This window comes from Carcharodon carcharias, chromosome 13 (genome assembly GCF_017639515.1).
Source record: "Carcharodon carcharias isolate sCarCar2 chromosome 13, sCarCar2.pri, whole genome shotgun sequence".
NCBI lineage: Eukaryota > Metazoa > Chordata > Chondrichthyes > Lamniformes > Lamnidae > Carcharodon > Carcharodon carcharias.
Genome location: NC_054479.1, coordinates 21,137,918 through 21,164,939, shown reverse-complemented (window position 1 = coordinate 21,164,939; position 27,022 = coordinate 21,137,918). Strand labels below are relative to the sequence as shown.

General features: G+C 40.8%; 1 protein-coding gene across 4 annotated transcripts in view; it reads right to left on the bottom strand.

The window, feature by feature from the left end:
- Positions 1-27,022, bottom strand: part of smtnb (smoothelin b) — a 416,118-nt gene that overhangs the window by 47,261 nt on the left and 341,835 nt on the right. For all 4 annotated transcript variants that reach the window (XM_041203610.1, XM_041203611.1, XM_041203609.1 and 1 more), the window contains 4 exons: positions 22,641-22,811; positions 19,290-19,365; positions 16,147-16,320; positions 4,326-4,388 (listed from right to left, as the gene is read on the bottom strand). In XM_041203610.1, the coding sequence (XP_041059544.1) occupies positions 4,326-4,388; positions 16,147-16,320; positions 19,290-19,365; positions 22,641-22,811 (484 nt within the window). The remainder of the gene's footprint in view (positions 1-4,325; positions 4,389-16,146; positions 16,321-19,289; positions 19,366-22,640; positions 22,812-27,022) is intronic.

The window sequence follows — 27,022 nt, the reverse complement described above, 5'->3', positions numbered from 1 at the left end:
CTCAGCCCCTCAAGCCTGCTTTACTATTCAATAAGATCATGGCTGATCTGAATGCAACCTCAACCCCACATTTTTACCTACCCCTGATAACCTTTCACCCACTTGTTGATCAAGAATCTATCTACCTCTGCCCTAAAAATATTAAAAGACTGTCTTCCTCAAAAGGCAGTGGAAGGAATGTTCCAAAGACTCTCAACCCTCAGAAAAAAATTCTCCTCATCTCTGTCTTAAATGAGCGACCCTTTATTTTTAAGCAGTGACCCTTAGTTCTAGATTTTCCAACAAGAGGAAACAGATCTTCTCCACATCCACCCTATCAAGACCCCTCAGGATCTTATATGTTTCAATCAAATCACCTTTTACTCTTCTAAACTCCAGCAGATACAAGCCAGGCCTGCCCAACCTTTCTTCATTAGGCAACCCACCCATTCCAGGTATTAGTCTGGTAACCTTCTCTGAACTGCTTCCAAAGCATTTACATCTTTCTTTAAATAAGGAGACCAGTACTGTGCACAGTTCTCCAGATGTGGTCTCACCAGTACCCAGTATAGCTGAAGCATAACCTCCCTACTTTTATAATCAATTCCCTTCAGAATAAATGATAACATTCTATTAGCTTGCCTAATTACCTGCTGTACCTGCATACTAAACTTTTGTGATTCATACACCAGGATACCCAGATCTCCCTGAATCTCATAGCTCTGCAATCTCTCACCATTTAGATAATAAGTTTCCTTCTTATTCTTCCTGCCCACATTACACTCTATTTGCCAGATCTTTGCCCACGCATTTAACCTATGTCACTTTGTAGCCTCCTTACATCCTCTTCACAATTTACTTTCCTATCTGTTTGTGTCGTCAGCAAATTTAGCCACTATTCCTTCAGTCCCTTCATCCAAGTCATGTAAGTAAATTGTAAAAAGTTGAGGCCCCAGCACTGATCCCTGTGGCATACCACTTGTGACATCCTGCCAACCAGAAAAAACCCCATTTATACCAATTCTCTGCTTTCTGTTAGCTAACCAAGCTTCTGTCCATGCCAATATGTTACTCCCTACACCATGAGCTTTTATTTTCCACAATAACTTTTTATGTGGCACTTTATCAAATGCTTTCTGGAAATCTAAGTATAGTACATTCACCGGCTCCCCTTCATCCACATGTTACTTCCTCAAAGGGCTCCAATAAGTTGGCTAAACATGATTCCCCTTTCACCAAACCATGTTGACTCTGCCTGATTGCCTTAATAGCTTCTAACATTTTCCCTACAACAGAAGTTAATCTAACTGGTCTGTAGTTCCCTGCTTTCTGTCTCCTTCCCTTTTTGAATAATGGAATTACATTTGCTATCTTCCAATTTAATGGGACCGTCCTCGAATCTAGGGAGTTTTGGAAAATTAAAACAAACGCATCAACTATCTCACTAGCCACTTCTTTTAAGACCCTAGGATGAAGTCCTTCAGGACCCGGGCAATTGTCAGCCTGCAGCTCCAACAATTTACTCAGTACCACTTCTCTGGTACAAAACAACTAGTGTCCTACACAAGTTCAGCATAACCTCCTTGCTCTTGTACTCTGTGCCCCTATTAATAAAACCTAGGATACTGTATGCTTTATTAACTGTTCTCTCCACCTGTCCTGCCACCTTTAATTACTTATGCACATATACACCCAGGTCCCTCTGCTCCTGCACACCCTTTATAGTTGTACTCCTTATTTTATATTGTCTCTCCACGCTCTACCTACCAAAATGAATTAGCTCACATTGAACATTCTCTGCATTGAACTTCATCTGCCACCTATCTGCCCACTCCACCAACTTGTCTATGTCTTTTTGAAGTTCTACACTGTCCTCCACATAGTTTACAATGCTTCCAAATTTTGTATCATCCGCAAACTTTGAAATTATCCGCTGCATACCAAGATCTAGATCATAAATATATATCAGAAAAAACAAAAGTCCTAATACCAACCCATGGGGAACTCCAATACAAACCTTCCTCCAGCCCAAAAAGTATCTATTAACCATTTCTTGCTGTTTCCTCTTACTCAGCCAATTTTGTATCCACATTTCTACTGTCCTTTTTTTATTCCACGAGCTATAACTTTTCTCACAAATCTGTTGTGTGGCAGTGTATCAAATGCCTTTTGGAAGTTCATGTGCACCACATTGGGGAAGGCGGTAGCATAGGCACTGGACTATTAATCCTGAGACCCAGGGTCTCCCAAGACTAATTTGGTAGGGGGAGGGGACATAGAATGTTAACAGAGTAGGGACACATCATAATACAGTAAAACAATCAAGCCAGAGGGAGTACAGCTGCATTAAGTTTCAAGGGAGTAAGGCAAGGCTGGATTGCCTCTCCTTTAATACTAGGAGTATTGCAGGTAAAACAGATGACTTAAGGGTGAGGATTGACTCGTGGAATTGTGATATTGTAGCCATCACTGAGACATGGTTGAAGGAGGGGCAGGATTGGCAGCTCAACATTCCAGGATGTAGAATCTTCAGGCAAGACAGAGGAGGCAGTAAAAGAGAAGGAGGCATTGCATTAGTTAAGGAGTCAGTTATTACAGGAAGGAGAGATGATATCTTGGAGGGGGCATCAAATGAAGCTTTGTGGGTAGAGTTTAGGAATAAAAAAGGGGCAGCCATATTGTTAGGTTTTTATTATAGGCACCCAGATAGTCAGCGGGAAAATGAGGAGCAAATACGTGCACAATTTGCGGAGGTGTGTTAAAACAACAAAAGGATAGTGATATGAGGTGATTTCAACTGTCCCAACATTAATTGGGATAGACATAATTTTAAGGGCCTGGATGGAGTGGATTTCTTGAAATGTGTACAGGAGAACTTTTTAGGACAATATGTAGAGGGTCCAATAAGGGACGGCGTCGTGCTGGACCTAGTTCTGGGGAATGAAGCCAGACAGGTGACTGAGGTGGTGGTGGGGGAGCATTTTAGTGATAGCGACCACAACATGGTACAATTTAAGCTTGTTATGGACAAAGAAATAGACAAGTTGCAAAAAAATGTTTTGGATTGGGGGGAGAGCGGATTTTAGTAAAATAAGACAGGATCTGGCCAAGGTAGACTGGGAACAGCTATTTGTGGGGAAATCGACAGAGGAGCAGTGTGGGGCATTCAAAAAGGAAATGGGGAGAGTACAGGTTCAACATGTTCCCTGCGCAATGCAAGGTATGCGAATTAACCTCGGAGTCTTGAGTGAAGTGCAGGTCGTCAGCTGCACATCGTTTATATCCTCTTGTGAAATACATCGATAGTTGCACACCAATGTAGGCTCTGAATCCATTGTGGATGGATGATTCCAGTGAGGAGACATCATAATGAGATCTGATTTATGTTAATGACGTTTGGCAGCAGGAAACACAGCCCGCCATTGACGGCTGAAGTGCACAATTGCTTCATTTTACGCAGTCAGAAAACCAGTTTTGGGCTTTCTCGTGAGATTTAGCTCTTGCACCCGCCATGACACCAGCCGCAACTGGGAGTGGAAAATCCAGCCCATTGATTCAGCCATTTTAGGTCTTTGTCCAGTTTGAAAGTTTGAGATAGCAATGAGCATTTCTTTATATATATTTTATCAAGAAATTGATAAATTCATTCCAGCTGGGTGAGGTCGTAGTTCCTCACACATAGGTAACCTTTCCCTCTTTGTACTTCCCAACCTGTCTGCAGCCATTGGCAAGGTTGACCATGCCATCCTCCTCCAACGTCTCTCTACTGTCATCCAGCTGAGTGGGATTACTGTTACCTGATTCCATTCTTATCTACCTAATCGTATGCAAAGAATCACTTACAATGGCTTCTCGTCATGCTCCCACACTTGTACCTCTGGTGTTCCCCAAAAATCTATCCTTGGCCACCACTTACTTCTGAACTACATGCTGACCTTCAGTGACATAATCTGAAAGCAGTGAGGATTGTCAGGCCGTTCGTTTGTGGTGCGCATCATAACCAAGCCTGATCACGTCTTCACCTTTCACACAAGCACATTTAAGCAGGGGTCATTGAATTGCACATTCTGGGCAGAACTCTGGCTATTTTTCCACCTTCAAACCAAGGGCTCTGAGGTCAACTGTAGCATCACAACAATTGCTTTTACTGAAAGTGAAGATCAAACCTGGGATCTTCCTTGTTTGAGAAACTGAATACTATATTAGACAGTTCTCTTACCAACTAAGATATGGGAGAACTTTATTCTATTTGAATGCGATGTCCTATTCAAAGACCCTGCTATTTCAGATATAGCAGAGCTGGACATGATTCAAGAATTTTTATTAGTCCAACTGATTCCCCTTACCGTCAGTTTTCTTTACAATGCTGGACTCCACAGTGGTAGTTCGTAAAGTTCTATTGCCACCATCTGAAAGACAAGAATAATTTTTAATAATTCTGAATATTAAAAGGGGATCAGTATTGATCCAATACCACCATAATTGAGCACAGATTTTTTAAATTGAGTAACGTAGACAAAGGGCTCTAGTCCAAAGTGCATCAAACTTGAAAAATAGGAAGAGAGAAGACAAAGTAATTAAAGAAGAGATGGTGAGGTGACATCAAGTTCCAGTTTTAAAAGCCTCCAGCCTGTAAGAGGAATAGAAGACAAGGTAAATCATTCCATCGTTTTTAGATATTGAGAAAGATGGTGTTAGATGAGATGGAGTGCAGAGTCTTGATTCCAATATTGTAAAGAGATAGGAAAGAGAAATCGTTGAAATTTCTTTTGTTAGGTGGGGATGAAGATCTGTCAGCCCATTTGACTTCCTCCTTCTGGAAGAAAAATTCTACATTCTTTACATTACAATGCCTAGCTGCTTCTGAAATGAGTCCAATGGTCTGAACCATTTGTTCTGACAATTCATTCCAGCTGTGAATCATCCTCTGTTTAAACTAAATTTGCAGTTCACATTCTGGAATCTCACCCTGGTCTATCTGAAATATTTTCAGGTTTACTTTCACTATTTTATTATGAACCTCATCTTCCCCCATGTTCCCTTATAAAATGTTTCTTTTCAATGTTCTAGAGTCCTTTCTGCTTCACAGCTAATCTGTCAGACAGTAATGTTCTCCTATAAACTGTCCTTATATTCTCTACGTTCCAAAGACCAGAACTATACACAATACTTCAGCTGCAGATTGACTAGGATATTAAGGAGCTACATACTAACTTCACGACTTTCAACTTAACTAATTTCGCATTGTAACATTTCCTCCACCTTACATTGAGTTGTATTTTAACTTTGCAGTGTGCTTGAAACGTTGGAAAGGTGGGGATGATTTCAACTCTAGTATTTAAAATATGCAATTTATTGGAGTTTGCATTTGGGAGCACAATAGAGAAATTGGCATTATGGAGTTCAGATATTCAAACGCTGGGCCTTGTTTTAATGAGATCTCCCTGGATATCCTGTGAAGCCTTTGGGGGTCTTCGAGGGGATACTCTACCCTGCTGACAGGAGAAAGTGAAACAGAAAAGGCACAGTTGGAGGTTTCTCACGATGTCAGCGGCAGAAGCGTGCTGGCATGCTCATGGATTGAAAGCCAAAAATGATTTAATGACATAAGTAATAGTTCATTCTCAATGGAGGAGATGCAGAGGGACAACACAGCTGTACAATTTTGTTACAGTCTTTACTGTCTTGATTGCAACTTCTTTTCCTTTACTCGAGTTTCCAATGGTGAGCCTCAGTAATCCCAGATATTAAATACCTAAATTTACCACTGCGATTTGCAAGGCAATGACAGAAGTAGGAATCATGGCTGATTTTTTCTGTCTCACTAGCCAAGGGATACAAAGCATAATTCTACCATCCCCTGCCAACACCTCAACTGAAACCAGCTACCCCAGCATGAAACGGAAATCAAATTTAGGACTGTTGTGGTCTTTGTGGCTTGATATGATGTCATATGACATTCATCCAATGAGACACGAATAACCAGATTGGGAAATACATTCACTGGTATCACCAGAACTATTGGAGGGTCCAAAATGTGACTGATAAAGAACTCATTTCATCAGGGAAAACAAAATAAAAAGGAGTTCCATTACAAGAAGATTATTTTGAAAAACAAAACCTATGAGATGTGACAGAAAAACATTGGTGAGCTATTAAATCATCTTTAAGGAATGAAGTATTACTTTCAAAATGGAGTCCAATCAATCCATTCAAATTCTCAGAGGAACTCCATCTCTACAGGATTACAGGGAAATTTAAGTGGAACGGATCTTCTCTAGGCTGGCTGCTGCCTTTGACGACATTCCTGGTACAGGTGGCTCCTCCAAGCCTAATCCTGGCCTCATTACTGGGTTTCCGTCCACCTCCTCCATCATCATTTTCTGCTTCGCCTAAATTTCCCAGAGGATGTCGAAGTTCGAATGGGTTAGACTCATTGTCCAGGATACCAGCTCCAACTCCTCCACTCACAGGTTTCCTCCCACCCTTGCTGCTCCACTAATCATAGATCATGTCTATGTAGGCATGTGTATTTTTAACTTTGCACTTCTCACCCATTGCCTTCTGCATTCTTCCATCAGTCCCCTGTATTCTGCCATGTGTCGTAACAGGTGAGTATCCCCTTGCACAGGGGCAGGTGGAGCCTGTCTTTGGCAGGTCCCTCACAAGCTCCAAAACCAAGAGGCCATTAGCCAAGAGCATCTCATCAGTTAGAGCAGTGATTTGTACAGCCTACCTCCACTGAAGCCACCATGTAGAAGTGCTAGGAAGAGGAAGAGTTGTAGTTGCATGTGCACATAAGTGTGTTCCACAATGTTAGAATGTTAAGTTTGTTTTCTTTTTGAGCCATGTAATATTATTTATTTCCACCACTTTCCTGTCTTGCCTTTTTTGGTTGCTGGTTGGTGAAAGTGGTCTTTTACTGATGAATGGTAAGACTTGAATTGAAGCTGAGCAATAGGGGACGGTCTGAAGAAGAGTCATATGGAATTATAACATTATTCTGTTTCTCTCTCCACAGATGCTGCCAAACCAACTGAGTTTATCCAGCATTTTCTGTTTTTATGTACAATAGGGGAGGCTTGGCTGTTTGCAAGACTGCTTTGTGTTGGTATAATTGGGAGGATATGCGGTTGGTGGGGAAGTAGCTTTTGCATGTGGTTTTCGGATGAGTGGACTGGTGAAGACTAAATGGACCAGTGGAGACTAAGTGGACCACCAATAATGAGGACATTAACTGGTCACATCATATTCCGCTTCCTCCTTGGAATCATCTGAAATGGCTGTGTGTACTGCGCCTTGTTCCTCCTGCAGGTCTAAACCTTGCTGCTATGCAATGATGTACACAATGTAACACATCAAGTCCATCCTAGAGATCTTGGTCGGTGCATATTGAAGAGTACCTCCAGATCTGTTCAGGCACTGAAAGCACTGTTCAACCTGATGTTGTTTTGTTCAATGATACATCTGGTTGTTGTATCGTTGTCATTGTAACGCTCCTGGGCCTCATTGGTTGGGTTCCTCATGGGTGCCATCAGCAACATTTTACGTGGGTATCCCTTGCCTCTAAGCAGCCAGACAATACGTCTGCTTCAAATTGCAAAGAGATCAAGGAGGATGAACTGCTGTAGGCCAAAAGCATCATGGTAGTTGCCCGGGAATCTTGAACATAAACCTCTCTGTGGTTGTGCACCAGTTGCACATAAATGGTGTGTAAGTCCTTGTAGTTGATGAATACTTCTGGGTCATCCGAGGATGTTTTAAATGCCACACAGCTGCAATCAATGATGTTCTGCACCTATGGGAAGACAGCCAGAGCCATAGGCTCCAAGTGCCTGCTCATTCTGATGAGCGTCGTGGCTGGAAAATATAATATATAATTGCTGGCCCTGGCAAACAAGCCATCAGTCTTGTGCATTTGGGCCATGCCAACTGAAAGATCCTGCAAAGACAATCCTGGAAAGAGCCAGAGAAAAAGAAGTTGAAGGCGGTATTGACTTCAACAGCCACTGGTAAAGCATGTTACCAGGTCCACTTGGCAGGTCCTGTTCCAGCAGGCTGCAAACGTTTGCTACCATCAGATGTGACACCCTAAGTTTCTTGAAACATTGGTATTCTGAGGAAGTTTTTTTTCTGCCTGCAGATCCTGTGTCGTGAGTATGGCTTCCTTAGAGCTGCATCTCTCCACTGACCTCTCTCTCCTGTGGAGCTTTAGGTCTCTGGTGGCAGGCTGTTGCTGCTCCTGGCAGTGTTGTTCCTGCTGGTCACCTTGGTCCTCATCTGAGGTCCAAGGAAACACAAGCTTAAGCTGATAGATCAAAGCTCCAAAGTGGAGGTCAGACATACAAACCTGCAAAGTCCAGATAACACCTCCGAAGTTGTGAAAGTAACCTCTAAAATTATGAAAGTAACCGTTCGGCATAAGTACTGTGAACAAAGCTTTACACACAAACAGGCAAGAGAGCAGCTATGTGGTACCAGCACTTATTGGCATATTTCCCCAGTGTCTTTTGCACCCTCTATTGCTGCTGTGCTCTTGCCTTGTTTTCACTGTCAAGATCCAGGAAACTGGGGGATCCAGCTAAACTAGAAGAAAAAGTTAGAGCTGTAAAAGTTTTAAGAAGCACAGAGACAGAGAAAAGGGAGGAAGGAGAGGAAAGAATAAAAGGGTAAGTATGTGAAAAGAGGGAAGGCAGGAGAGATTAAAATACAAAAGGGATGATGGTGCAAGGAAAAGGACATAGTAATGGGATAATTTAAAAAAACAAAAGATGAAGTATAAATGGGGAGGGCATAACAGTTTGGAACAGCTGTCTTCCGAAAAACTGATAGCAGTGGTTATGAAATTGTTGAATTCAATGTTAAGTCAGTAAGGTTGTAAAATGCCCAATTGAAAGGCAAAGTGCTATTCATCAAGATTATGTTTAGTTAGACCATAAGACATAGGAACAGAAGTAGGCCATTCGGCCTATCGAGTCTGCTCCACCACTCAATGAGATCATGGCTGATCTGATAATTCTCAACTCCACTTTCCTGCATTTTCCCCATAACCCTTGTTTCCCTTACTGATTAAAAATCTGTCTATCTCAGCCTTGAATATATTTAAAGATCCAGCCTCTATAGCCCACTGCAGTAAAGAATTCCACAGATTCACTACCCTCAGAGAAGAAATTCCTCCTCATCTCTATCTTAAATGGGCAACCCTTTACTCTGAGATTATGCTTTCTGGTACTAGACTCTTCCACAAGGGGAAACAACCTCTCAGCATCTACCCTGTCAAGCACTCTAAGAACCTTATATGTTTCAATAAGGTCGTCTTTCATTCTTCTAAACTCCAATGAGTACAGGCCCAACCTACTCAACCAATCTTCATAAGAAAATCCCTCTATACCCGGGATCAACCTAGTGAACCTTCTCTGGACTGCCTCCAATGCCAATATATCTTTCTTTAGATAAGGGGTCCTAAACTGTTCACAGTATTCTAGGTGGCATCTATTGCCTTGTATAGTTTAGCAAGACTTCCTATTTTTATGCTCAATTCTCTTTGAAATAAAGGCCAACATTCCATTTGCCTTCTCTATTACCTGTTGAACTTGTATGCTAGCTTTTTGTGATTCATGCACGAGGACCCCCAAATCCCTCTGTGCTGCAGCTTTCTGCAGTCTTTTTCAAGTTAAATAGTATTCAGCTCCTCTATTCTTCCTGGCAAAGTGCATAACCTCATATTTGCTCACATTATATTCTATCTGCCAAGTAATTGCCCACTCACTTAATCCCTCTGCAGACTGTGTCATCCTTACCACTTGACTTCCCACCTATTTTTGTGTCATCCACAAACTTGGCAATAGTACATTCACTTCCCTCATCCAAGTCATTAATATATATTGTAAATCATTGTGGCCCCAGCACTGATCCCTGTGGCACTCCAATAGTTACAGGCTGCCATCCTGAAAATGCCCCCATTATCCCAATTCTCTGTCTTCTATTAGTTAGCCAATCCTCTATCCATGCTATTATACTACCCAAACACCATGGGTTCTTACCTTATTAAGTAGACTTATGTACGGTACCTTATCGAATGCTTTTTGGAAATCCAAATATATTACAGCTACTGGTTCCCCTTCATTTATCCTGCTTCTTACCTCCTCAAAGAATTCTAATAAATTTATCAGGCATGATTTCCCCTTCATGAAGCCATGCTGACTTTGCTTGATTATATTATGCATTTCTAAATGCTCTGCTATTACATCATTTATAATCGACTCTAACATTTCACCAATGATGGATGTTAGGCTAACTGGCCTAAAGTTATGTTTTTTGTTTCCCTCCCTTTTTGAATAAGGGTGTTATGTTGGCAGTTTTCCAATCCTCTGGGACTTTTCCAGAATCTAAGGGTTCTTGGAAGATTACCACCAGCACATCCACTAACTCTGTAGCTACTTCTTTTAATATCTTAGGATACCTTTAGCCCTATTAGTTTCCCTAGTACTTTTTCTCTAGTGATAGTTATTGTATTTATTTCCTCCACCCTTTTTGCCCCTTGATTATTTAGTATTTTTGGAATGCCATTAGTGTCTTCTAAGGTGGAAGGTATTTATTCAACCCCTCTGCCATTTCCTGGTTCCACATTATTATTTCCCCAGCCTCATTCTCTAAGGGCCTATGTTCACTTTGGCCTCTCTCTTCCTTTTTATATATTTAAAGAAGCTCTTACTATCTGCTTTTATATTACTTGCTAACTTACCCTCAAAGTTTATTTTCTCCCTCTTTATTTTTTTTGGTCATGTTTTGTTGTTTTTTAAAACTTTCCCAATCCTCTGGCTTACCACTAATCTTTGCCACATTGTATCTTTTCTCTTTCAATTTAATACTACCCTTCATTTCCTTGGGTAACCATGGTTGGTTTATTCCCATACTACAATTCTTCTTCCTCACTGGGATTTTTTTTTGTGAGTTGTGAACTATTTTCTTAAATGTTTGCCATTGTTCATCAGCGATCTTTTCTGTTAAACTCCTTTCCCAATCCATTCCAGCCAACTTTGCCCTCATTCCTTTGTAATTACCCTTATTTAAGTTTAACACAGTTGTTTCCAACCCAAGCTTCTCACTCTCAAACTGAATGCTAAATTCTACCATGCTATGGTCACTGTTTCCTAGGGGATCTTTTACTCTGAAATCATTTATTAAACCTGCCTCATTACACATTACCAGATCCAAAACAGCTTAACCCCTAGTTGGATCCACAGCACATCATTCTAGAAAACTGTCCCAAATACACTCTTAATTCTCACTCGTGGCTATCTCTGCCAATTTGATTTTCCCAATCTACATGAAGATTAAAGTCACCTGTGATTAACGTACTGCCTTTTCTTACATAGAAAACATAGAAAAGAGGAGTAGGCCATTCGGCCTTTCGAGCATGCTCCGCCATTATTTATGATCATGGCTGATCATCAAACTCAACAGCCTGCTCCCACTTTCTCTCCATATCCTTTGATCCCTTTCACCCAAAGAGATATATCTAACTCCTTCTTGAAAACATACAATGTTTTGGTCTCAACTACTTTCTGTGGTAGCGAATTCCACAAGCTCACCACTCTCTTAGTGAAGAAATTTCTGCTCATCTCAGTCCTAAATGGTCTACCCCGTATTCTCAGACTGTGGCCCCTGGTTCTGGACTCCCCTACCTTCGAAAACATTCTTCCTGCATCTACCCTATGAGATCCCCCTCTCATTCTTCTGAACTCCAGCGAATATAATCCTAACTGACTCAATCTCTCCTCATATGTCAGTCTCACCATCCCAGGATTCCCTCATTATCTCCTGATTTATTCTCTGTCCTACAGTATAGCTACTGTTAGGGGGCCTATAGGCTACTCCCATCAGTTTCTTCTTCCCCTTGTTGTTTCTTACCTCCACCCTTATGGGTTCTATATCTTCCAATCCAAGATCGTTTCTTGCTATCATACTTATTCCACCTCGTACTAACAAAGCTACCCCACTACCCTTTCCCTCCTGCCTGTCTTTTCGAAAAGTCACGTATCCCTGAATATTTAGTTCCCAGCTTTGATCTCCTTATGACCATATCTCCATAATGGTTATAAGATCATACCCATTAACCTTTATTTGTGCCGTTAATTCATTTATTTTGTTCTAAGTAAAGATCCATTCATTTTGCCTTTTTATACCATTTTTTCCCCCTTTGACTGTATTTGCTGCTTTTATTATGTTTGTAAACTCTGTCCGTTCCCGTCACACTCTGGGTATCATTACCTAAATAGCTGCCCTGCAATGCTGCCATGTCATTTTGCTTTGTAAGCCTACATATCCCCTCTCCAGAACCCTCCCCCCCCTCTATTTAGTTTGAAGCCCTCTCTACAGCCCCAGTTATTCGATTTGCCTAGACACTGGTCCCAGCATGATTCAAGTGAAGCCGTCCCACTGGAATAGCTCCCTTCTAACCCAATACTGATGCCAGTGCCCAATGAACTGAAACCCATTCCTCCAACACCAATCTTTGAACCACACATTTAACTCCTTGAATTTGTTTACCATATGCCAGTTTACCCATGGCTCAGGTAGCAATCCTAAGATTATTACCTTGAGGTTCTGCTTTTTAATTTAGCTCCTAGCTGCTCAAATTCTTTCAGCAGAACCTCCTTTCTAGTCCTATCAATGTCATTGGTACCAACGTGGACGACGACAACTCGATCCCTTGCCTCCCAGTCCAAGTTCCTCTCCAGCCCTGAGGAGATGTCCTTAGCTTTGGCACTGGGCGGGAAACACAGCCTTCAGGACTCACGCTCACAGCTGCAGAGAACAGCATCTATCTCTGGATTATACTCTCTCCTACTACATTCGTATTTCCTCCCCCCACTTGAACGTCTCCTTGCGCCATGATCAGTTTGCTCATCGTCCCTGCAGTCCCCACTCTCATCCACACAACTTGCAAGAACCTTGTAACTGTTGGACAATTGCAGGGGCCGAGGCTCCTTGAACGCTACCCCCGGTTCCCCATACCTGTCTCACCTGCAGTCACTGTCCCTGATCACAGACAAAATTATAATTACCTAATCTGAGGGGCGTGACCACCTCCTGGAGCAAATTGTCCAGGTAACTTTCCCCCTCCCTGATGTGACGCAATATCTGCAGCTCGGACTCCAACTCCTCAACTTGGATCCGAAGTTCCTCGAGCTGCAAACACTTACTACAGATCACCTTGGTGTCCAGCAGCTTCAACATGCTGCAGCAGCAACACAACACCTGTCTTGCCATCACTGTTATATTTAATTTAATTTATTAATTAATTACTCTAGTATCTCTGCTCTTTACACTTGAAGAATCCACCTTTCTTTATACTTCATTGTAATTTTATTTTAACACACCAGTATCAATCTTATACTTAATGAGCTACTTTTGTGAAAGAGAGAGAAAAAAAGACTAGAGACCTAAACACAAACTAAAGACCTTACTTTTACTTTAAAGACTAGAAATACTCACCAATCCGCTGATTTACTTGCACTCGTGTCACGTTGTGGTTCGTGACGTCACTCCGCTGCTGGTCTCACTGAAGTCTCCCCGCTTTTTATAAATGAACTCTCCCTGCTCTTATTTAAAATGAAGACTCCCCACTCTCTTTAAATGAAATCTCTCCACTCTCCCAGCTCATTTTTAAATGAACTCTCTGTGGCAATAGTAGAGCAGATTGAGGACAGAGATGTCAGAGTGGAAGTGGAACCGGAATTAAAAAACCAGATAACCAGAAGCGCAGGATCATGCTTGCAGACTGAATGGAGGTGTTCTGTTGAGCAATCACCCGGTCCGCATTTGGTTGCCCCAGTGTAGAGCATCATGAGTGATAAATATATATTGAATTGAAAGAAATGCAAGTAAACGTATGTGTGCGTGTGGTTGGAAGTAGTTCCTGACCCATTTCCATTTTTCCATGACGTAACTGCTCGCACTCACACCCAAACTCCTGCACTCACCTATCTTAAGATTACTCCCAAAGAGTCAAGTAAATCCTCTAGGTCTCATTTGATATGTCCCTTGGTGAGTTCTGTTCCACCAATGCAAGACACATTTATGCTATTATTAATTCATGTATTTAATAACATGCATTTGTCTGCATTGATCTTCAGTTGTCACTGAGAGGTGCAAAGCTGCTCAAAGGTGGTTTCCCAGTAACACCTAGCTGCCTTCTCCAAGTGTGCAGTCCCCTCTAACCTAGCAATAAATCCCAGAAACGTGAGAAAACACCAAAACCACAACCAGCTTCCAATTGACTCGAACCAGACCATCCTAAACTAAGGCTAATACATGGCCATCAGTGGTTTTGGGTTGGGGCTCACCAGTTCCTCTGGAAGACCTAAGAAACTTCTGATGGGCCAGTTATACTTAGTATTAAGGATGTCCACAGATACACTAACTATTAGAATCTTTGTCTTACTTTCTTCAATATATAAATTCAGCAGGCAGGTCACAAAAAAAAAACATGAATATGTGTCCTTCAATGACTTCTCTTCCCAGTCCCACACTACTACCTCCAGTGTTCCCAAGGAGCTATCCTTGGTCCCCTCATAATTCTCATCTACAAACTGGCACTCAATGACATCATCCAAAAGCGTAGCATTATGTTCACATGTACGCTGACAACACTCTACTTCACCACTACCTCTATTCACTTGTCCAGTATTGTTCAGATATCAAACCACTTGTCCACCATCCAGTACTGGATGAGCAGAAATTTCCTCTAAAGATTGGCAAGACCGAAGCTGTTATCTTGTCCTCACCACATGCTCTGTCCCCTAGCTACAAACTCATCACTAAGACCGTCTATTTCCATCTCTGTAACATCTCCTGACTCTGCTTGTCATCCAAAACTATGCTGCCTGTGTCCTTACTTGCACCAAGTCCTGTTCACCCACCACGCCGTGCTCACTGTCCTACATTGGTTTCCAGTCAAGCCTTGATTTTAGTATTCTCACCCTTGTTTTTAAATCCATCTAGTCTCTCCTGTACCATTCAATGCAAAATCCTCCAGTCCCAAAACACTCCAAATATCTGCACTTAACTAATTATAACCTCTTGAGCATCCCTGATTTTAATAGCTCTATCATTGGTTGCTGTGCCTTCAGCTGCCTAGCCCCTAAACTCATGAATTCCCTTCCTATTCTCCTTTTTACCTCTCTTTCCTCCTGTAAGAAGCTCCTTAATACCTACCTCTTTGATCAAAATTATGCCAACTGCCATAATATAGCCTGGTAGGACTCAAATGTCAAATTTTGCGTTATAATGTTCCTCTGAAAATCATTGGGATGTTTTGTTACAGTAAAACCATTATATATACACAAGTTAATAATGTACTTAGCAATGTAGAAAGTAAACCCCTTTCTAACTGATGAGTGGTAGCATAGAATTTTTCAGTCTAGTTGGCAATTTAGTGCACAGCAAGAACATAGGAATGCATAGGACTGGACGACTATCCAACCCTAAATATCTTATACTACTTGGCTATAATATGCATCTATCACTTTTTCAGCAATACAGATCTTATTCCTCCTTGAATTTGCCAATATTGTCCACCCTAAATGCTCCTCAAGGCAATTTCTTCCATACTTTCCAATCCCTCAGTGTAAAGTAGTTAAAGCTAAAGATTTTGCTTTCTTTCTCCTAAGTTTCTACACATACCCATTTTTGTAGAGTTTATGAACATAAAAAGGTATTATTTCAGTTTATCAATGCTATTTAAATCTTAGAAATCTTAATGAGATCTTCATTGGGCCTTATTTTCTTTAGCATAAATATTCCTACTTTGTAGAAACTCTCCCCTGGATGAGGTATCTAATCCAAGTGTCAATTTAGTTATCCTTTATTATACCGTCTGGACAACATCTTACTTTAGAATTCTTCTTAACTTTTGAATCCAAAGTCTTCAGCTAAATAAAGAAGACCCTATGACGATTTAGTTAACTTTGCTAATGCATGACTGCCAGCTTAGAGACTTCAACTTCACACCTTCTGTCAAAAAGCATTAGCATGGGCTGCAATTGCAGTAGCTTTTGGTCAAATTTCACAAGTTGCTCAAAGCCATGATAAAATGCATGTTCTTCAATGAACCATTGATCACTGTTACTTTCCATAACTTCACTTTGCATTATTTATTACCTGACTGGGTGATTTTCTCAGTCTTTGAGATGGAAGTGACAGTCTTCCCATCTGCAGATTTTTGTGTTTTAGATAGAGTCATTTCAGAAGCATTTAAAGATTTTGCTTTCTTCTCTTCTTCGGCTTTCTGTTTCAGTTCCTGTAGTCTCATTTCACGCTCTCTCTCTCTCTCATCTGAAGAGAATAAAACATAACAATTGTAAGGAGTTGAAGCACCACTGCATGCAAAGACAATGCCCAATATCTAATTGAAAGTTGGACATTTAGACACAAGTCTAAAGATTAGTTCATGGGTGCATCTGCTGCTGATATCCTGCACTAATCCTTGGTTGCAATTCTGAACAAATTCTGCTGAACTTCTTACTTCTGCTCTCCATAATACTCTACACTTCTGCATAAACCTAAAAAAAAGGCAATGAAGATTGCCAATAAAAGATGAACAACATACTTTTCCTATTGCTATTAATAATTATCATCTTTTACCTTAGTAACATAATAAAATCTTACTTTCCTCAAAAATATTTCAAAAGCTGAAAATTAACATGGGTTTTGAGTAATAACCTGGATTTCTCCCTCCCAGAGGAATCCTTCCACCCTTATGATTATGACCCTTACCAATTAACTCAGTTTTTTCTTATTCTACCTCTGTCAGAAAAAAGTGATTCATCTAAATTAAAATGTTTTATTCAAATCTTCTATGTGGCTATTAAAAAAAATGTTTTTTTAACTTTCTGAATATAAAGTTTTTACTTTCAGCATGTGCAGAGTGATATGGTTTACAGACTCTACCTGAATTGACAGATAATGAATATTGTACAGGATAGTTGTCTAATTTAGTGGATAAATGAAAATGGTCAGACCCCTAACACCTATAGTCATACCTTTTTTGTCACTTCTAAACTCCCCATTCAAAAGAACATCTATAATGGCATGATATCAAGAAACAAGAAAAGCGTACATAAAAAATTATTCTGTTTGCTAGTTCAATGCCATTTCTAATCCAGTGAGATCATTTGCACCTGTTAGTTCACTTATCTGGGTTGTGTGTTGACAAATGATATACTAATAGATATGAAGTGCTCTCATGTAACAGAGAAAGCAGTTTTATGATTGAGCGAAAATAAAATGACTTGTTACAGCAAAGGCATAACCTCATAATAAAGATAAAAGAATACAGGGCTGCAGCAATAATCACCCATCTAAATAGATGGGAATCCTGAACATGTCACCGCTGCAGGGCATGAGCACATAATCCAGATTGCCACTTTAGTACATAGAAACATAGAATGATTCAGCATCAAAGCAGACCATTCAGCCCATCATGCATGTGCCAGGGTACTGAAGGAGTGCACAGCATTGTCAGACGTGCCATATTTCAGGCAACTTGCTAAATATAGGCTCTTTCTACTTTTTCAGAAGGGCATAAACAATCTTGTGGCACTTTTAATAGTAGCAATAAAAGTAATTCCTTGACACTGTAGAGTATCAGGAACACCCTGTGGGCATAAAGATCCTTAGGGCACGAAAGGCATTACATTATTGCATGTTACTTCCTTTTTATCATGTTCAGTAATTTGACAAGATCCACCACAACACTTGAGGTCCATCAAATACATCATGTGGCAAGACAAAGTTACTAACAGCATGATCTTTGATCACACCAAGACAATCAGTATTGAGATAAAAGCAAAATACTGCGAATGCTGGAAATCTGAAACAAAAACAAAAATTGCTGGAAAAACTCAGCGGGTCTGACAGCATCTGTGGAGAGGAAGACAGAGTCAACGCTTCAAGTCCGTATGACTCTTCATCAGAACTAAAGAGAAAAAAAAAGTTTTGATGAAGAGTCATACAGACTTGAAATGTTGACTCTGTCTTCCTCTCCACAGATGCTGTCAGACCTGCTGAGTTTTTCCAGCAAGTTTTGTTTTTGTTCCATCAGTGTTGAGGTCATATTTTTGTTCCATCAGTGTTGAGGTCATATTGGTAAGACCACAGCTATGCTGACTCAAGGCTAAAACAAAATGCTGCAGATGCTGGAAATCTGAAATAAAAACAGAAAATTCTGGAAAAACTTAGCAGGTCTGGCAGCATTTGTGGACAGAGAAACAGAGTCAACGTTCAAAGTCCATATGACTCTTCTTCTGGGCTAAAGAGAGATAGAAATGTGATGAAAACAGTATAAAATCCATCACATTTCGACCTGTATGGACTCGAAACATTAACTCTGTTTCTCTCTCCACAGATGCTGCCAGACCTGCTGACTCAGGGCCTGTTGGCTATATGGAAGATTTCAGAATGCCAAAAAGGTTCTGTACTGTAAGCTATAACAAGGCAGGCAGAGGCAGATGGGCAGCAAAACCAATGCAAGGATGATCATGCTATGCAATACCAAGCTGTTAGCTGGGAAAACCTTACTGTTGACTAAATAAACTCGTGGTGTGTATTACAGGGTGGTGTTAACTGGTAGGATCATCAGAATTAGATCTGCTGAAAGAGGAGCAGTAAAAATGCAAACATGTACAACGGCAAGCTGTCGAACCATTCAGGTTGTTTAGGTTAATAAAACAAGCAATATGTCTCTCTCATATTAGCCTTAATAGGCAAAAGCAGACTTATGACCAGTTCTCTTCAAAACAAGATTACAATCTTGAGTATGAAGGAATGTCGCTACCACTGCCTTACCAACTGTGAAAATAAATATGTGCTGTGGATTAAAATCCAAAGTTCTCACCAAGCTACAAGGGTGTGCAGCCACACAGCAGCCTGACAAATACTGCACAGGCTTTGTTGTGGCATAAATAATGCTTGTGTGCATCTGTACAAAGATTTAAAAGGGAACTGCACTAAGAAATGGGTTTCACATTGGGTTGCTAATATCCATTGAGAAATTAATTCAGACCACCTGTTCACGTTCCAGTAAGGACTCTACTTATTTACAAATGAAACTTTTGCCCTGTCCATTAGAGACAAGTAGAAATTTGGAGTCTTACACTATCCTTCAGTGTACATTGTCTGGCTTCCATTTGGGATCTCCCCACTGTGGAATGTCCAAGACCAGTGACTCCCCATTTGCAAGATCACAGGAATAATACTTAATCAGTTGTGCTGTGCTATGCTGCCTTCCTGTTTAAGCCACCTACCTCTTTTCTTTTTCCGGAGCTCCCTCATTGCAGCTCGAATCATCTTCCTTTTTTCAAAATCTGTTGTTACATCAAGCTTTAGAATATAGATGAAGAAAACAGTATTATAAAATTGTAATAGTTTTTGTAAATAGATCTGTTGTTCTTCTGTTCTGCTAAATTTACAAGATTTAGATTCTCATAGTACTGGTTATGGCAGTAAGTCGATGTGCTACCTCAACCAGGAAAATCCTAGGCTTGATTTTCAACCTGTGCTGAATTAGTTGATTTCAACCAGCTGGCTGTACTGCTTCTCCAATTGACTTCAACGAAAATTGGCTAGGGAAAAAAAAAATTGGTTGAGGTTTCCATTCTCGCCATCACTATTCAGCAACCACCCTGGAAATGCATGCATGTGGATACATGGTATTCAAAGAACAGGTCTTGGCTATGATGTTCACCACAGTCAAAAGGTTTGCTGATGTCCGCTAAATAATCTCAGAGGTGAGGTTAGAGTGATTGCCGTTGGTATCAAGGTAGCATTTGACTGAGTGTAGCATCAAGGAGCCCTAGCAAAACTGGAGTCAATGGGAATCGGGGGGGGAAACTCTCCACTGGTTGGAGTCATACCTAGCACAAAGGAAGATGGTTGTGGTTGTTGGAGGTCAATCATCTCAGTTCCAGGACATCACTGCAGGAGTTCCTCAGGATAGCATCCTTGGCCCAACCATCTTCAGCTGCTTCATCAATTATCTTCCTTTCATCATAAGGTCAGAAGTGGGAATGTTTGCTAATGACTGCACAATGTTCAGGCCATTCACGACTCCACAGATACTGAAGCAGTCTATGTCCAAAGGCAGCAAGACCTGGACAATATTCAGGGTTGGGCTGACAAATGGCAAGTTACATTCGCCACACAATTGCCAGGCAATGACCACCTCCAGCGAGAGAGAATCTAACCATCGCCCCTTGACATTTAATGGATTTACCATCGCAGAATCGCCCACTATCAACATTCAGGTGGAACTGAACTGGACTAGCCATATAAATACTGTGGCTATAAGAGCAGGTCAGGGGCTAGGAATCCTGTGGCAAGTAATTCACTTCTGACTTCTCACAATCTGTCCACCATCTACAAGGCACAAATCAAGAGTCTAACGGAATACTCTCCCACATGCTTGGATGAGTGCAGATCCAACAACACTCAAGAAGCTCGATGCCATCCAGGACAAAGCAGCCCACTTGACTGGCACACCATTCACAAATATTCACTCCCTCCACCAAAGACGCACAGTGGCAGCAGTGTGTACCATCTACAAAATACACTGCAAGAACTCACTAATGCTCCTCAGACAGCACCTTCCAAACCCATAACCACTGCCATCTAGAAGGACAAGGGCAGCAGACACATGGGAACAACACCACCTGTAAGTTCCTCTCTAAGCCACTCACCATCTGGACTTGGAAATATATAGCTGTTCCTTCACTGTTGCTGGAACAAAATCCTGGAACTCTCTCCCTAACAGCACTGTGGGTGTACTTACACCACATGGGCTGCAGCGGTTCAAGAAGGCAGCTCACCACCTCCTCAAGGGCAACTAGGGATGGGCAACAAATGTTGGCCTAGCCAGCGATGCCCACATCCCATGAATGGATAAAAAAAAAGCTAACATGTGAAGAATAGACATTTGGGTGAGGTAGTAGATCAATGTCCATGGAACCATTTCCAAGCAAGGAACAAACACCTTCAGGAACAGAAAAGGGGATTATATTTGCAGGAATAAAAGGGGAATAAACGTGGAAAAAAAAGCTAAAAGACTGTGATTGACACTTGCTGGATTAATGAAAATTAAATATAGAAACTTCAGCTGGAGTTTCTCCTTGTTCATCATATACTCCAGCATCAGTTGTTTTGTAGCTTGTTAAAGACTGGCAATACCATTTGGTTACTAAGTCAGTAAAACCCTCACTAGATTAAGTTTTGTTTTCTCCTGACCTTACTGTAAGTTTCATATGTCCAAAGTCCCAAATGCCTTGTACAATGTGGGACACAACTGCATTTTTAGAGCCGACCAAGATCAAGCATATTCAGACTGATGTAGCTAAATGCATAAAAAACTTTTGATAACTTTAATGAAAAAAATATAAATAATCAGTAGGTCAAACATAATTTCACAATGGAGTGCAACATTCCAGCAAAAAAACAACGCAGGATTGTTTTTTCCTGTGTGATATAATCCCAAATAGTTATATACTTAGAAAACCACAAAACAATTAATTTTCCACCAAAATCATCACTCTCAAGTTTTTCAATCTATAATAGAACTTTTCAAAGGGTAAATATTGAAAAAATATTTGAATAATTTGGGATATTAGTCTTTTTGCTCAATGGTTTGATTCTGAAGCCAAAGTTTAGGTTAGCATTTTGCTTTCGGTTACAGGGATAGATCTTCAGCTGTTTCCTTCTACTTAGTGTACTTGAAGAATTGGTTCATTGGTGGGTCACTTATGAACAAATCACTCAGACTATTCTAACAGTGGTAAAAATATAATTAACCAACTAAAATCAATTAGTCCTAACTTTTCCGTGCTGTCCATCATGGGACAAGATTATTCGGATAGGGGAGTTTCTCGCAAGCCCACCGATCACAGCAACCCTGCAGCCAATTTCACTGAGAGCATTAACTGGCTGGAGATGGGGCTTCCAGCCCCTTACTTGGGTGGAGATTCCACCTCAAGTGAGTTGCCAACCAATCAGATTCTCCAGCAGCTGTAGTGGCCAGGACTAGGACTACAAGCAATCCCCAGAGTGAGAGTGAGAGAGTGTGTGTGTGTGTGTGTGTGTGTGTGTGTGTGTGTGTGTGTGTGTGTGTGTGTGTGTGTGTGTGGTGTGTGGTGTGTGTGTGTGTGTGTGTGTGCGCTCACAGCAGAGATAAGGCCCAGGGCAGGTATGGAGAGGAGGTTGAGAGTGCTGATGGAGAGGCCAGGGGCAGGAGGGGGAGGGAGGGCAGAGCCTTGGCGGTGTTGGGGCAAGGGGTGGAGGGCACCTGATGTGTAAAGGAGTCCCTTGTGGGAGTTGCCCCTTCGTCACCCCACCCAGGACCTGACTTACCAGGTTTGCCCTGCCCCAACCTCCCTCAACCAGCCTTAAAATTGAGCCCAGTGGGAAGTAGCTCTTAAAGGCCTTAAATGGGGTGAGAGTGGGCAGGCCACATAGACCTGGCCTGCCCCCCTTAAAATTGCGGATAGTTCCAGGATGAGTGGACAGCAAAAGGAAGACCACCTGACAAATTTTACGGGCAGTCCCCACCTGTAACCCTGCTGGCAGCGGACCATAAAATTCTGTCCTTGGTTTCTATAATGAACACATACCATTTTATCCAGGACCTCTTCATCTTCAATAGCACTCAAATCTTCCAAATTGGATTTGATTTTTTTCTCTTTCACATTCTCCTTTTCCTTCTCCTCCATACTGTCAGGTAAAATAGCCTTAAACTGTTGTAGTGATTGGGCTGCTTCAGTCATCACTGGCTCAGTGTCCATCTGCAAAGACAAATAAACAGGTTTCATTTAATTAACTTTTCTGGTCTAAAGGTTGGTTTATTTCAAATTCAATGGCCTGGATAGAAAATGGCCCTTCCGCAGAGAGCTCCATCATCAGAATTCCCTGGGAAAACCAAGCATTGACAAAGAATTATAATAATTATTAATAACCATTGTTTTTTTCATTTATTTCTGTTGATTTTTGTTAGTATGCAGTAAAATTCCAACCTACTCCCACAGCAAATTATTCAGTATTTTCACATCAAACAATATTATAAAACCAAACAGAATTAGGAGTATAAAAATGTTAAGTGAATTATAATTATCTTATGGGGTTAGTTGGCATGATGAATAAGAAGCAAATTAAAAGATTTATTTTCAAATCACAGCAATAATCATGGTAATGTTAATAAATGAAACCCTAAAGCCTGGAAGTCACAACTATGAGTGATGTTATAGTAATGCTTAATGTATTTGCATCAAATCCCCGCACTGTCATTTTAACAAGGCTTTAACCCTATTACTTTAAGTGGGTTAATACTTCAGATGAAATAGCAGACAGACCAATTAGATATGAACTGGTTTGTATATTATTGCTCACAGAAATTTCCTGCTCAAATCTTCTCACATTGATGAAAACTAACCTAGTTTAGTAGAAGTGGGTATGTCTACCAGGGAAATAATATCGAAGTCAAAAATAAGGGCTGTGTGAAACCACTATGAGTTATGAAAACTTCAGAGTCAAATTAAAATTTGTATTTTCTCTCCATTTCCACAATTACTCCAACTCAAAATACCATTTCCAATTGCATTATAATCACTCTAAAAAGATATAGCAGCAATGTTCAGACAAATTGACAGGGAACTTATATTTATTGATCTCAGCACAAATGAAAAATATTAATTTTAAGTTGAAGTTAACGGCAAGCGTGCCCCATGAGTACATAATTAGAAACAGTCATATTAAAGTATATTCAAATGGTCATTCGGAGTGGTTACAGAACACTTGGGGAAAAATTTTCCCCCCGTCGGTGGGGAAGTGCAGGAGCAGGTGTGCCTCCAATCGGGGGCATGCCACCATTTTACATGGGTGGGCCATTAAGGCCCGCCCAGCGTGACGTCCGCCAGGAAGTACTATGCGGGTTGGTGGCCGGCGGGGGGGGGGGTGGGGAATTCCCTTAGCTGGGAGTGCTAAGTGCTGCCTCAGGGAGATCAGTTCTGAATTAAAATTTCTAATATAAATGATAGAAGAATTTCCCTGACATGTTCCCTCATGTGACACTGTCACATGAGTTGGGACATATCCATAACTTTAACTGAAACCTTTATTAAAAATTTAAATACCTTCATGAAACCTCATCCCGCTCGTGGATGAGGTTTCATGTTTTTACTGAAGCCTGCCAGGGCTCCTGGCCTGCCTGCCAACCTTAAGATTGCACAGGCAGGTCCATTAATGATTTTAATTACTTTTTCAGTGGCCCCAATAGGCCATTGACAGGCCTGCGGGCGCACAGCTGACTCGGCTGCACCCCTGCTGACTTGAAAATGGAAATGATGCGGGGTGACGTCGGGAGTTCCACCTGATGTCATCCCGCGTCGGCGAGCAGACCCCGCCCCCGCTCGCCAACCAGAAGATCCCGCCCTTGATTTTTACTTTTTATCCAATCACTGATAGCTGGACTATCATTCTTTACCTTAGAAGAACACTTATTTTAAAAGTTTAATATTTAATATAAGCAGTACTGCAGAAAGCATCTTTTGAGTCTATGCCCATCCGAGCACTTAAATATCAGCATGACCCCTTAGCAATGCTTGTCAGCCTTGCTGCCAGTATTAAAAATAGACAACAAAAAACAAGGACCCTTTTTTTTAGTAAATGGAACTTTTTTTTGGCTTAAGTTCACTGTAGCAATGCAGGCAGCTGCTTTGCTCTACATCACATCTGTGTCAACACTGGCACCAAAAATACCATACTAACTCATACCACCAGCATTATCTCTCAGTAATTACACCAGATATACTTGTAATAGTTTCATCACAATTGCGCATCCTTCAGTGAAAGTATTGTCTTACAGCAACCTCAAGGAGCACACTGGCTGTCAACTTCTACCAGGACTATCCCTCATTGGGCTTCACAAGATAATTATTATTGTATAATAACCTACCATGATTTTGAAACAGTATAATTATCATAGCATCAAAGTTAAAAACCACTGTTCAGTTTATGACAAAATTTAAAGCAGTCAATTAGATACTTGATTAGAAGTCTGTATTCCATTATTCTCTTTACAGACAAATTTCTTAAACTTCCACCATTTTCTGAAATAAACTGTGTTACATTTACCAGAATGTGCAATGCGTCTTTACTAAATTAGCTGAGTTTTGCATGAGCTATGGTAGGGACATCACATATTGGTCCTTATATTCCTAGGTTAGGAAAAGCTAGATATTCAAGATTGCTATGCAACAACCTCTGTTGGAAAGAGTTGTGTATGGACCTCAGGTGAGAAGATTAAGCCGAACACTGAAGCCCTGTGATAAAATACCTTTCTGACATTCATTGTCTTGGCACAAACATGGAGAAAACCATTTGCCGAACATCCCAGAAACATTCAATGCCTGTAGGACTTTACTAGAGAAATAGTCACCACCTTCAGAATAGGCGGCAGGTAGAAAAAAACTCATGAGAAAAGGAGCTGAAAGAAACATACCTTAAATGCATTTGATTTTAGAAGAAAAAGTGATTGTTTTCAATATCACATCACCTGTGCTCTCTCATATAATTGTTGTTCATTACCGACATTGTTCTTATCTGGTCAGAACATAACAGATCTACTTCATGAGTATATACTAGATTGATATATCATACACATTTAGCAACCAGGACAGAACAGCAGATGCATATAGGTTACCTCACTATTGATGTATACAGGAACCCCAAAAATTCAAGTTGTCAATTATTCAATATGTTCTCAATTTGGATTGTGGGCCACTTTACTTATAGACTGAAAGAATAAACAAGTATCCAATTTAATTACCAAACAGAATTGAATAATGCTCTTATTGAAATAAAATTATGACCAATTTACAATGAAAATCTAAGAGCTCATTATTGAACCCATAAGGAGCAATAGAATGTATCTCAGTCATCCATGGAAACTGGTACCTCCGGTAAATGTCTTTAATTGTCATCTGCTCGTTTTCCACATATTCTTGCAATTACATTTTTATCAAATGAATTTCGCTACAGGAAAACCAGTCAGTCAGTCTCACAATCCCAATCCTTCTTAAATATATCACAGTTTCATGTCAGGCACCAGATCGAAGTGGCAAGGAACACAGCACCTTCTTTGGTTTAGAGGTTTCCAATTGGTCTCTGAATCAAAGTCAAGTTGAGCTGACTGTTTACTCTAACTGAATCTACTGTTTTCTAAATTTCATAAAAACCCATCCATCATCTGAATCCCAATATAGCCTGGATTCTTGAGGCAACTGTTTCTCTTTTCCCAGATGACATTCCAAAATAGATAACAAGCTCTTCAAACAGGTGAGAATATTTTACTGTTCTTCCAAATAAATTCTACTCTATTTTTGGTGGTCAGGAAGAGAGAGGTCATCTATCCACAGGGAACTAGGAGGCCCTCAGAATAGATATTGCACAGTCAATGGGAGCACATAGCCATCGTGGTGAACTACAGCAGCGTAGTACCACCCTCATCCACCCCCTACCCAAATACCTAGATGGAGTATCCATTGAACAAGGAATTTAGCACAAGTGATCAAGCTCAGTGCGTGCATCACCAAATGCTTACAATGGAACCTCACACTGTTCAATTCACACCCTTCCACCTTCACTCACTAACAACAATCTTATCAACCACAACTCATTGTGTATTCATTCCATCACCTCATCCTTACACACTTAACACTGCTGTAAGCCTCATGTCTACATCTCACAGCTTGCACACACTGCCAGTTACATTACCCAAACAGATTGCGCCACTACAGACACACTTCCCTTGCTCTTGCAGGACAAGGTGATGCATAACTACAGGCAGCAGCACCTAACCACCAGCAAACATAAAGATAACTTTATGCTCCTACGTAATTCTCTTTATCACAGCCCACTTTCCTCTCAATCTCTTCCGATTAACAAGCTGCAGATGATATAAGCATGAACCTCTTACTCGTCCCGCCTTTCTTCACTGCAC